This window comes from Hylobates moloch, unplaced genomic scaffold (assembly GCF_009828535.3).
Source record: "Hylobates moloch isolate HMO894 unplaced genomic scaffold, HMol_V3 SCAFFOLD_8, whole genome shotgun sequence".
In the NCBI taxonomy this organism is placed as follows: Eukaryota; Metazoa; Chordata; class Mammalia; order Primates; family Hylobatidae; genus Hylobates; species Hylobates moloch.
In genome coordinates this window covers 62,340,094-62,353,113 of record NW_026652283.1, presented here as the reverse complement: position 1 = coordinate 62,353,113, position 13,020 = coordinate 62,340,094, and the positions used below count along the sequence as shown (strand labels likewise).

At 37.8% G+C, this 13,020-nt stretch overlaps 1 protein-coding gene across 12 annotated transcripts in view; it reads left to right on the top strand.

The window, feature by feature from the left end:
- The window catches only part of PRRC2C (proline rich coiled-coil 2C), a 109,592-nt gene that overhangs the window by 15,469 nt on the left and 81,103 nt on the right, over nt 1-13,020 (top strand). For 9 of the 12 annotated variants that reach the window (XM_032160996.2, XM_032160997.2, XM_032160993.2 and 6 more), the window contains exons 2-3: nt 10,973-11,141; nt 11,936-12,113. In XM_032160996.2, the coding sequence (XP_032016887.1) occupies nt 11,030-11,141; nt 11,936-12,113 (290 nt within the window). In that variant the 5' untranslated portion in view covers nt 10,973-11,029. The remainder of the gene's footprint in view (nt 1-10,972; nt 11,142-11,935; nt 12,114-13,020) is intronic. The other 3 variants (XM_032161003.2, XM_032160998.2, XM_032160994.2) reach the window with 1 other exon arrangement.

The window sequence follows — 13,020 nt, the reverse complement described above, 5'->3', positions numbered from 1 at the left end:
CCTGAGTAGCTGGGACTGCAGGCGTGTGCCACCATACCCAGCTAATTTATTTATTTTGATAGAGACAGGGTCTCACTACCAGTTCAGTCTGGTCTTGAACTCCTGGTCTCAAGTGATCCTCCTGACTTGGCCTCCCAAAGTGCTGGGATTACAGTCATGAGCTACTGTGTGAACAGGGCTCACTACAGCTTTGACCTCCTGGACTCAAAGCAGTCCTCCCTGCCTTAGCCTCCTGAGTAGCTGGGACTACAGGTACCCACCACAACGCCCTGTTAATTTTTGTATTTTTTGTAGAAACAGAGTTTTGTCATGTTGCCCAGGCTGGTCTCAAACTCCTGAGCTCAAGTGATCTGCATGCCTTGGCCTCCCAAAGTGCTGGCATTACAGATGTGAGCCTCCACTCCCAGCTGAGGTGTACCTGTTTTGATACATCTAATTACAATGAAAAATGCTAGTTTCTTACCAGCATTGCTCAGTCAGTCATAGAACCTTGAATTTAAAATAATGATTTTCTCTTCCTTAAACAGAGAAAGAAAGATGTGTTATTCAGAAGGTTTTGTTTTGACAGGCTGATCCTCTGCCCTTAATGATTGAGATTTTTAGATACATGGCAAGTAGGACAGTAATATAAAAAGTATTAACATTGTAAAAGTAATAAAAAAGCTTTTCAAAATTAAAATTGATATAGGTAGAGGGTATACTTATTTTGATATCCTCTATAACTGTGTAGACGGGTTTCAAAATCAGAGCTGGCAAGCTGAAGACAAATGCTACTGAGCATGCTGTTTCAAGGGTTTTGGGATTACTAATTATGTAAATTGTACCATTTTGTTACTTAAATGTGGTTATGCTGAGTGCATCTGTGCCTACTCAGCAATTGAGATTTTTTTTTACTAGCTTTTTCCTCCAGTGGCTTTTCTTGCCATTAAAACCTTTTTGGTTTTTTTATTGCAAATGAGAGATGGGGGTCTTGCTGGTATTGCCCAGGCTGGACTTGAACTTAAGTAATCATCCCACCCCTGCCTTCTCAGTAGCTGGGACTCCAGGCATACGCCACCACGCCCAGCTTTTTTTGTGGCATTTAGAATAAACTCAAGGGTAACACTTCTAATCCAAGGTTCTGCAAAATGTGACTTTTGCCTACTCTGATTTCATCTCCTGCCTGTCTCCCTGAGACATGACTTTTACACTTGAACATTCTTAGATTGAAATTGGTTTGCTTTTCAGTGGTTCTCAACTGTGGCTACAGTTTAGAGACACTTGGGGAACTTTTCAAAAAATACTGTTGCCAGGCCTGGCCCCAGAAATTCTGATTTAATTGCCTGGCATGGGACCTTGACATACAATATTTTTTCAAAACCTTGGATAACTGTGCAGCCTAAGTTGAAAACCACTGATTGGTTTTCCTTAACTCCTGTCCCGTTTTCAGAGAGGTCTTCTGGACCTTTGCTATCCTATCCAAAGTCCCCTTTACCTCTTTGCTGCCCCTTTTTACCCAGTTGAGTTTTTCATTCCCACATTTTTATTTACTTGTTTATTGTTTTGTTAAAAGTTCCATGAAGGCAGGGGCATCATCTATATTTTCATAACATATCCTAATATCTGAAACACCAAAAAAGGCTTGTTTCTGTGTAACCTGTAGAGAATTGTTTTGCTAAATTACATTTTAGAGAACATACTAACTACTCTAGTAGGCCTTAAAAGGACGTTGATTGTTGTTGTTATTGAGATGGAGTTTTGCTCCACCCGCAGGCTGGAGTGCAAAGGCTCGATCTTGGCTCACTGCAACCTCTACTTCCTGGGTTCAAGTGATTCTCCTGCCTCAGCCTCCTGACTACCTGGGATTACAGGCGTGCACCACACCCGGCTAGTTTTTATACTTTCAGTAGAGACGGGGTTTCACCATGTTGGCAGAACTGGTCTCAAACTCCTGACCTCAAATGATTCACCTGCCTTGGCCTCCCAAAGTGCTGGGATTACAGCATGAGCCACCGCGCCCAGCCGACATTGGTTTTGTTATCTAAGGTTTTAATGTCCAATGGCAAAGGCATATAAGAGAGAAGTAAATACTTTATCCCTTGGAAACAGTGTTACAGGTGTGGGTTAGGTTCCCATGCAAGTGCACAAAAATTAGAGGCATTACCATAAACACCTTTGGTGGTAGAAGGAGGCTTATTGATAATGATAGAGTGCTCAGTGAATGTTCATATAAATGTGTTTGTAGGCCGGGTGCGGTGGCTCACACCTGTAATCTCAGCACTTTGGGAGGATGAGGCAAGTGGATCACCTGAGGTCAGGAGTTCGAGACCAGCCTAGCCAACATGACAAAACCCCATCTCTACTAAAAGTACAGAAATTAGCCAGGTGTGGTGGCACGTGCCTGTAGTCCCAGCTACTTGGGAGGCTGAGGCAGGAGAATCACTTGAACCCGGGAGGCGGAGGTTGCTGTGAGCCAAGATCACGCCACTGCACTCCAGCCTGAGTAACTGAGTGAGACTCTATCTCAAAAAAAAAAAAAAGAAAAGAAAAGAAACTGCCAAATTGTTTTTCAAAGTGATTGTGCTATTTTCATTTCCAGTTCTTTAATATTCTTTCCAAAACCTGATATAATCATTCTATAATTTTAGCAATTGTATTGGATGTGTGGAGGTATTTTATTTTGGTTTAAATTTGCATTTCCCAAATACAAATGATGCTGAGTGTATTAGTTTGTTCTCACACGGCTAAAGACATACCCAAGACTGGGCAGTTCATAAAGTAAAGAGGTTTAGTTGACTCACAGTTCCACATGGCTGGGGTGGCCTCACAATCCTGGCAGAAGGCAAAGAGGAGCAAAGCTGCTTCTTACATGGCAGCAGGCAAAGAGAGAGAACTTGTACAGGGAAACTTCCCTTTATAAAACCATCAGATCTCTTTAGAATTATTCACTATCACGAGAACAGCACAGGAAAAACCCGTCCCCATGATTCAGTTACCTTCCACCTGGTCCTTCCCATGACATGTGGGAATTGAGGGAGGTACAATTCAAGATGAGATTTGGTTGGGGACACAGCCAAACCACTGAGTATCTTCATATGCTTACTTGCCATTTGCATATTTCTGGTGAAGTGTCTCTTCAAATCTCCTGCCTATTTTTAAAAACTGGGTTGGTTGTTATGAGAGTTTTGTATGTATTCTTGATAAAAGTTCTTTCTCAGATCTATGATTTGACAATTTTTTTTCCAGACTCTAGTTTGTCCTTTAGTTTTCAACAGTATCTTTCAAAAAGTGAAAGTCCAGTTTATAAATTTCATTTTTTATAGATTGTGCTTTTGGTGTTATATCTAAGAAGTCCTTATCTAACCCAGTGTCACAAAGATTTTCTCCTATGTTTTCTCTGGAAGTTTTACAGTTTCAGGTTTTACATTTTGTCTATGGTTTATTTTTGAGTTGAGTTTCATATATGGTGTGAGGTATGAATCAGTGTTAAGTTTTTAATATTATGTACACATAATTGCTCCAGTATCATTTTTGGGAAGACTGTCCTTTATCCACTGAATTTCTTTGCATTTGTCAAAAATCAAATGCTTATATGTATTTATATTTCTAGACTCTATTCTGCTCCACTGAACTATTTGTCTTATTTTTACACCAGTACCACGCTGTCTTCATTGCTGTGCCTTAAGTCTTGAAAGCAAGTAGTATTCACCTTCCAATTTCATTCTTTTCAAAGCTGGCGGGGTGGGGGGTATGGGGTGGGTGGTGCTATTCTAGAGCCAATTCATTTCTTTATAAATTTTAGAATCAGCTTGACAACTTTTGTCCTCCAGTAAATTTCTTCTGAGGTTTTGTTGGGGATTGCTTTGAATCTGTAGATAAATTTGAAAATAATTGACATCTTAATATTGGGTCTTGTGATCCATGAACATGGCATAAGTTCTCATGCCATGTTTATGTAGCTTTTTAAATAATGTTTTGTAGTGTTCAATGTGTAGGTCTTACATATCTTTTGTCAGATGTATCCCTAAGTATTTCAATTTTTTTTTTTTTTTTTTTTTTTGAGGCAGAGTTTCACTCTTGTTGCCCAGGCTGGAGTGCAATGGCATGATCTCTGCTCGCTCACGGCAACCTCTGCCTCCCTGGTTCAAGCGATTCTCCTGCCTCAGCCTCCCGAGTAGCTGGGATTACAAGCATGTGCCACCACGCCTGGCTAATTTTTGTATTTTTAGTAGAGACAGGGTTTCTCCATGTTGGTCAGGCTGGTTTCGAACTCCCAACCTTAGGTGATCCACCTGCCTCGGCCTCCCAAAGTGCTGGGATTACAGGCGTGAGCCACCGCGCCCGGCCATATTTCATTTTTTATTGCTATTACAAATGGCACTATATGTAATTTCTGTTTCTGATTGTTTAGTGCTGCATAGAAATACAATTGAATTTTGTGTATTGATCTTATATGCTCTTGTAAACTCCCATCTAGTAGGTTTTTTAAGATATCAGATTTTCTACATATGTGATCATATAATGCTGTTACAATTTTACTTTATCTCTTCCAATCTGAATTTTTTTTGTTGTTTCTTTCTTATTTTGCTGGCCGGAACTTTTAGTATAGTGTTGAACAGAAGTGTTAAGAGAGAGTGGATATCCTTGCTTCATTTCTCTTCATTGAAGGGAACAGAAGGGCAAGCATATTCAAACTTTTGACTGTTCCCTTCTCTTCCTATTTATTGAGGTTTTTTGTTTTGTTCTGTTTTTCAAATCAGGAATGGGTTGATTTTTGTCAGATACTTTTTCTGCATCCACATCATGCACTGCATAATGATGTTTCAGTCAACAATGGGCCGCATATATGACAGTGGCCTCATAAGATTATAATACCATATTTTTACTGTACACTTTCTATGTTTAGACATGTTTCAATATACAAATATTTCACCTTTTGTTACCACTGCCTACAGTATTCAGTACAGCAACATGCTGTGCAGGTTTGAAGCCTAGGAGCAATAGACTATACCATACAGCCTCGGTGTTCAGTAGGCTATGCCATCTACATTTGTAAGTATGCACTATGATGACACAGTGGTGAAAAGTAGAGCCAGGGTTTCACCATTTTGGCTATACTGGTCTCGAACTCCTGACTTTAAGTGATCTGTCCACCTCAGCCTCCCAAAGTGCTGGGAATACAGGCATGAGCCACCATGCCCAGCCAATTTTGCCTTTATTTTTGAAAGATGTTTTGCTGCATGTAGAATTCTGTTTTTATTTTTTCTTTCAGTACTTTAAGCATGTAGCTCTACTGCTTGCAGCGTTTCCCATGAGGATTCTGCTGTTATTCTGTTTGTCTGTATGTAAAGCAACTATTTTCTCTTGTTACTTTTAAGATTTTCTTTTTATCATTGGTTTTGAATACTTTGATTATAATGGGCTTTGGTGTTGGTTCTTCATGTTTCTTAGACTTGGGCTTTGTTGAGTCTCTTGGATCTGGGTTTGCAGTTTTCATCAAATTTGTACCATTTTGGCCATTATTTTTTCAGTTTCTCAAGCCCCTCTATGTGTAACACCAATTACACATAGATTAGGCTGTTTGAAGTTGTCTTAAGGTTCACTTAAGGTCTTTTTTTTTTTTTTTTTAAGCTTTTTTCACTTTATCTTTCCCATTGGATAGCTTCTATTGATGGCTTCAGATTCACTATTTTTTTCCTTCGTGTGTGTGTGTGTTTTTTTTAAATTTGGAAAAGGGAGTTTTCTTTTTCATAAAGGGTTGCAGCCTGCAGTATTCTTCCCTTTGGCAGTATGTCTAAAATGCTAGTAATACCAATTGGTGTATTTTTTTCTTTATGTTTTGATGTTTTCATGTCTTTTGTGCCTCTTTGTATTCAATCTTTAGCTTGTTGAACATATAGAATACAGTTATAAAGTAGCTTTTTCTTAGACAAGGTGACATAAGAAAAATAACTTTTAACATTCTTGTCCACTAATTCTAACATCAATAGTCAAGACTAGGTTGGTTTCACTTGCTTGATTCCCCTCCCCACCCTGCTTGATTCTGGGATTCAGTTAAGTTACTGGGAAACTGATCTTTTCAATGTAGCTTTAAGGTTTGTTAGACAAGCCAGACATGGTTGACACATGCCTGTAATCCCACCTACTGGGAAGAACCGAGGTGGGAGGATCACTTGAGACCAGCTTGGGCAACATAGTGAGACCCCATCTCATTTATTTAACATAAAATGAAGAAAGATTTGTTAGACAAGATCAGAGCAGTATTTACATTAGGGTAATTTTCACCCACTGCTGGAGGCTTTGTTCAGTACGCTACCTGGGTTGGGTGCAGTGGCTCACGTTTGTATTCCCAGCACTTTGGGAGGCTGAGGACGGTGGATCACCTGAGGTCAGGAGTTAAAGACCACCCTGACCAACATGGTGAAACCCCGTCTTTACTAAAAATATAAAAATTAGCCGGGCATGGTGGCAGACGCCTGTAGTCCCAACTACTTGGGAGGCAGAAGCGGGAGGATCACTTGAACCCAAGAGGCAGAGGTTGCAGTGAGCTGAGATCGCACTACTGTACTTAAGTAGCCTGGGCAACAGAGTGAGACTCTGTCTCAAAAAAAAACTCTACTTAATGCCTGGTGAAGCATGTCATGTCATCTTTTTAGTCTTGGTTGTAAAACAGGTACTATTCCCAGCCCTTTATGAACTTCAGGCACTGTTTCCCTCTGATCTTCTCAGGTCTTTCTTTGCTGGCTTGTTAACAATATTAATTCTTCCAGTCTGTGAATGTGGGCTATCTTTCCATTTATTTGTGTCTTCGATTTCTTTTATCAGTATTTTATAGTTTTCAGTGTACAGGTATTTTGCTCCCTTGGTTAGATTTACTCCTAAGAACTTTATTCTTTTTGATGCTCTAGTAAATGGGATCGTTTTCTTGATTTCCTTTTCATCTAGGTTGTTATTTGTGAAAAGAAATGCAACTGATTTTTGTATGTTGACTTTGTATCCTGTTGCTTTACTGAGTTCATTTATTGGTTTCAACAGTTTTTTTGAAATTTTAGAGTTTTCTACTTAAAAGATCATGTCATCTGCAAACAGGGATAGTTTTACTTTCTTTCTGATTTGTGACGCCTTTTATTCCTTTTTTTTGATCTGATTGTCGTTGCTAGTCCTTCCAGCACTGTGTTGAATAGAAATGGTAAAAGTGGACATTCTAGCTGTGTACTAGATTTCAGGAAAAAGCCTTCAGGTTTTTCCCATTGATTGTGATGTTAGCTGTGGGATTTTTGTAAATGACCTTTATTATGTTGAGGAATTTTCTTCTGTACCTATTTTGTTGAGAGTTTTTATCATGAAAGGATGTTAAGCTTTGTCACATGGTTTTCTGCATTTATTGAGATGATCATTTGGTTTTTACTTTTCATTCTGTTAAACTGTGATATATCACATTGATTTGCATATGTTAAACCAATCTTGCATTCTAGGGATAAATCAAACTTGGTTTAATGTGTTATTGAAAAGGATTGGTATTGTCTTGATTTTAAGTAGGGAAGTTAAGGTTCATTTTATGATTCTTTTAAGCTTGAGTGTTCTGCGATGGCTAGAGTTAAATCGGATATTCTATAACCCTGTGGTTAAATTGTGTATTACTACTTTGTGTTCCTTTGTAAGAATATGGAGAAGCTGAACTTGACATTTTATTTTGATTTTTGTTTAGTTGTAACATTGGACATTTTAATCCGCTTGCTTACTAACATTTCTCTAGTGAATTGTCTGTTCATAGTTTTACTCTTTGGGCTGCTTTGATTTGTTGAGTTCTTATATTTACATTTTGTCAAGTGTTGATTATTTTCGTCATTGACCATCAATTTATTTATTTATTTTTTTTTTCGAGACAGAGTCTTGCTCTGTCGCCCGGGCTGGAGTGCAGTGGCGCGATCTCCACTCACTGCAAGCTCCGCCTTCCAGGTTGAAGCCATTCTCCTGCCTCATCCTCCCGAGTAGCTGGGACTACAGGTACCCGCCACCATGCCCAGCTAATTTTTTGTATTTTTAGTAGAGACGGGTTTCACTGCGTTAGCCAGGATGGTCTCGATCTCCTGACCTCACGATCCACCTGCCTCGGCCTCCCAAAGTGCTAGGATTACAGGCGTGAGCCACCGTGCCCGGCCCAATTTGATTTTTTAACCATTATTTTTCTCTTATGCTGGACAGAATGTTAAGTAGGCTTGCTTCTTAAAGTTTTGCTGTGAAATAGATGCCTCTGTTCTAGTTAAAAGTGAAACTTCATTCAAAACAAAGAAATGTAAATAGGCAGTGTGGGGATATATTCCTCAGGAGTACTGAGCTGAAGGTAATCAGTTAGTAGTTAAAGCCAAAGGAGCTAATGAGATTTCCTAGACAAGAGTTTAGATAAGAAGGGAAATGGGGATAGGATGAAGAGCACTAGAGAAAAGATTGACCTTAAATGGAATGAGAAGAAAGATAAACTTTCTGTATTGCATTGATGCTCAAACTACTTTCAGTTAGAATCACCTGAATAATTTTTTTTAAAAAAGAGTGAATGCCCAGTTGCCCCCGTGCCCCCAGATTTGTATACAGCAAAAGTTGAGAATCACTGCTTAGAATATATCTGCTTATAATAAGTCGGTAGGTCTTAACGTTTTTGTAAGTCTTAGTCAATCTGGAAGACTTGCTATAGAGTGCTGGGCCGCTTCCTCAGAGTTTGATTCAGTAGGTCTGGGTTGGGACCTGAGAATTTTCATTTTCATCCTATTTCTAGAGAAACATGGTTTCTCTAGAATCACATGTCTCAGAAACATTGTTCCTTTTTTTTTTTTTTGAGACGGAGTCTTGTTCTGTCACTCAGGCTGTAGTACAGTGGCACAATCTCGGCTCACTGCAACCTCCACCTTCCAGGTTCAAGTGATTCTCCTGCCTCAGCCTCCCGAGTAGCTGGGATTACAGGCACCTGCCACCATGCCTGGCTAATTTTTGTATTTTTAGTAGAGACAGGGTTTCACCATGTTGGCCAGGCTGGTCTTGAACTCCTGACCTCAGGTGATCCGCCTGCCTCAGTCTCCCAAAGTGCTGGGATTACAGGCATGAGCCATCGCGCCTGGCCAGAAACATGGTTCTGTGAACCACAGTAGCAGTAGGTGTAGGAAGGAAAGGTTGGATGTTAGATACAGGTTGGTTTGGAGATTTGCTCCTAGGAAGTTTAAGGAGTTCTTTTCTCATGATGTTGCTTTCTCTGTAATGTACAGAAAGGGTCTTCACCAAGAGTGTTGCTTAAGTAATAATGGTGTTCAGAAAAGTCCAAGATTTGAGGATCCTTAGTTAAATAACTTGAGCAAGTTGACTATTTTTCTTGATACATCAGTTCCTTTTTTTTTCACCTGATGAAAAAGCTCTTTGAATTTTAATTTTGTCAGGTAGTGAATATTTACTGTCCTCTTTTGTCACTGTAGATGAATATTCTTTCTATATCTTTGTACGTATTACCAGTAAATTTGCCAATAGGATAGATTTTGGTAGTACATTCTCTTTTCACAACATCATCATCATTAGCGCTCTTGGGGTATAATTAATTGTATACATTCTTATACATATAGTAGCAAATTGTATTAGTGTAGTCCTTTTGGTTGCAGGTCAGTCTTTTTTCAGGTTGTCGGTTGTCTCAAGGAAAGATGGTTTATTGTAAATGTATACATGAAAAGCGAAATGGTTATCTACACTGTTATGTGGGAGGAGGCAGCATAGTGTAATGGATTGAACCTGACACCCTAGTTTCAAATTCAATCTAATTTAGTCTTTATGTGTAAAAATCAAGACAGTAACTACATTGTAAAGTTGTTAGACTGAAATGAGATAATAGATGTGAGAATGCCTGATAAATTTTTTGGAACTATGCAAACATTGGGTGGCATTTTACATGCATATAAAATGACATCTCTGCTGATTCTGTAATTGACAAATACAAAACTAATGGATGAAATGAAATTTATAAAAGTAAAGTGGATATAGGCTTTACTTTGATGCTTTTTGCATGGTATACCTATTCTATACTATCTTTGGCTCCCGTGTTTCAGTTCTCAATGTTTTCAGCTATTGATCATTTCTATGGTAGAATTAGCCATCCCCTACCCTGCTGCTACAATAACCCCTCAAAAACAAAAACAAAAACAACCCTTAGGTTGATATGTGTCTACAAGTTCATTAAATTGAAGGGAAATAGTATGAGACATAATTTGTCTTTTTCTCCTATCTATTAATAGACCAAGTTAGGGTACATCACCAAGATGAGGGTACATTAGCTCTAAAGGTGAGGATTCTCTTTGTATTTGAATGCTTATGAAAATGTTATTTATTTCTAACAACTTCTCATACGTAAGGGAACTTTATATATGCCTTGAAAAAAATGCATACTATTTTTTGAATATTTAGTCCGCAGCGATGAAATAGGTTATTTTTATATACCTTGTGTTTGTGAGATGTTTTACCTTTTACAAAATGAGGAGAACATAGAATGTTGTTTCTGTTCTAAACTGTTAAATTAATAGAGCTTTGTTGGGCACATATTGCCTGATGATACAGGGATGTAATGTGTAGGGGAATGAAGATGTCCTCCTGTCATTTGGATTCCATGTGCATAGGTTGATGTGTCAGTCATTTCAAGCATATTAAATTGGATAATAGTATCTTTTTAAAATAGACAGTCTCAATGGGTTCACTGTGTTTTAACTATTCACGACAGCATGGAATTGTAACCCATATTCTCTATGATAGAGTTAAGCAGTTATAAACCATATATAACTGATATGTTTCACAAGTGCATGATAGCTTATTATGATCAATTTTTTGTGTATTGGTTATTGGAATTTGACAGTTAAAAAGTTCTATGAAATTATCATTGATATGGGAAGTTTTTTCAGAATTTCTGTGAACATTTGAATTTACTGAGTTTTTCATCCTTATTTTTCTTTCTTATGTACATCTTAAGGACTGGGGTTTTAAGGGGTGTGGCAGGAGGTTTTGGACTCGATGAGTTTCCACCGAAATGTCGGAGAAGTCAGGCCAGAGCACAAAAGCAAAGGATGGGAAAAAGTATGCAACACTCAGTTTATTTAATACTTACAAGGGGAAATCATTAGAAACACAGAAAACCACAGGTGAGTAAAATCAAGTGACACTTAACGTTTTTCATGGTTTGTTTTGTTACTATAAGTGATACACCTGCTGCTATGAGAAGCTAGGATGTACCCAAGTTAATACAACGCTATTTACATTTGCTTTTTTATGCATGCACACATTTTTCAGAGGATATGTGATAAATATCTTATAATTGAAAGTTTATACTTTCATAGAGCCCTTTAAAAATATTTTTGTTTTTCTCTGTTGTCAGCAGAAAAAAGGTGGAACTGTATGGCTCTAAAGGGGAAACTCAGTCAATGAGATTGATAGGCACAGACCTATATATTAGTGGGAATTTAGTGTCTTTTTAGTTATAGACTAGAGAAAGTCCTATGTTTCGTGTGTGTGTGTGTGTGTGTGTGTGTGTGTGAGATACTGTGACCTAGTGAATATAGTGAAAACTGAAAATCATGCATGGCATATTAACAGTATTCTTTATGAACATAAAGTCAATACATTTATTCTCTAACATTCTAAGTTTTGAGTTTGAAATAGATTCTCTGAAAAAATGTCAGCATTATCAATGTTTTCTGTAGTGTGTTTAATTGCATTGTTAAAATTTTTAAGGAATCTGTTAAATGCTGTTAAATGGCTTGATTTCTACACTGAATTGTGTTGCAGGTGTGTAGCTTAGTTTTAAAATTATCTTAAAATACATGAATGAAAATCATTCAGGGGTTGCATTAATTCCTATTGTTTTTCTATATTGTTTGAGGAATAAAATGGGTAATAAAATAGATGTTCTAAGGAAGTTGATGTTATTGATCTTTAGTTGCAGCTCGACATGGATTACAGAGTCTTGGAAAAGTCGGTATTTCACGGCGTATGCCTCCACCTGCTAACCTCCCAAGTCTTAAAGCAGAAAACAAAGGCAATGATCCTAATGTAAACATTGTACCTAAAGATGGCACAGGGTGGGCATCAAAACAAGATCAACATGAAGAAGAGAAGTGAGTCAAAGTTTGTTAAAGAATGAAGCCCTTCCCCTTTCTTTGTAGGCAACTTATGTTTGAGTACCTGCTATTTGCTAAGTGTTATGCTGTCTGTATTAACATATTACATATTTTATACTCTTTAAAGTCTTTTGACTATAGTAACTTTTGGTTAATTTTCCCTATTAAAAGTATTTCAATTTGTCAGGGTAGAACAGATGACACAATTGGGAATCACAACCTTGCTTATGTCATAGCCTTTATTAGGCTCCCCCCTCTCATACTACCACCAAATCAGGTATTCCCTTTCCAATATGATTAAGAGTTGACTCCGATACCTAAATTCCATGATACTAAGGATGTCTGTCTGCCAATTGACTGTGTATCTCTAGCATTGAAACTGCCTGATGTTTCATAGGTGCTCAAGTAATAATTTGTATATACTGTAGCAAGAAAGCTAGGATAGAGTTAATAGCGTCCATCTTAGTCATCGTTCTTTCAACAAATTTAGACTTCTGTGTGTCAAGGATTTTGCCAAGCTCTTAGCTAATTGAATGACCAAGCCTAAATAGTGGTAATTTTAAAAAAAGAAGACAAGCCTTTGGATACTTGATGTTTTCTTGTCTATCTCTTATCAAAATTCTATACTCCTGCCTGGGGAGATTTATATAGTAAATTTGACTACTTCTGTAGTAATGTATCAGATACTTAAATGCTTGTTAGCTGTAGTAAAATTATTTTATAGTAATGAGTCAGTTATAGGTATGAGTGTCCCAGAAATACATTGCATTTTGTGAGCCTCTTAACTACTTTCTTATTTTTAAGCATTACCTCATTACAAGAATTGAATAAAACTGTACACCCTTTCAAAATACCTTTTACTCATGTGAATGCATTAGGCAGGTTGCTGTTAACTCTTTGAATA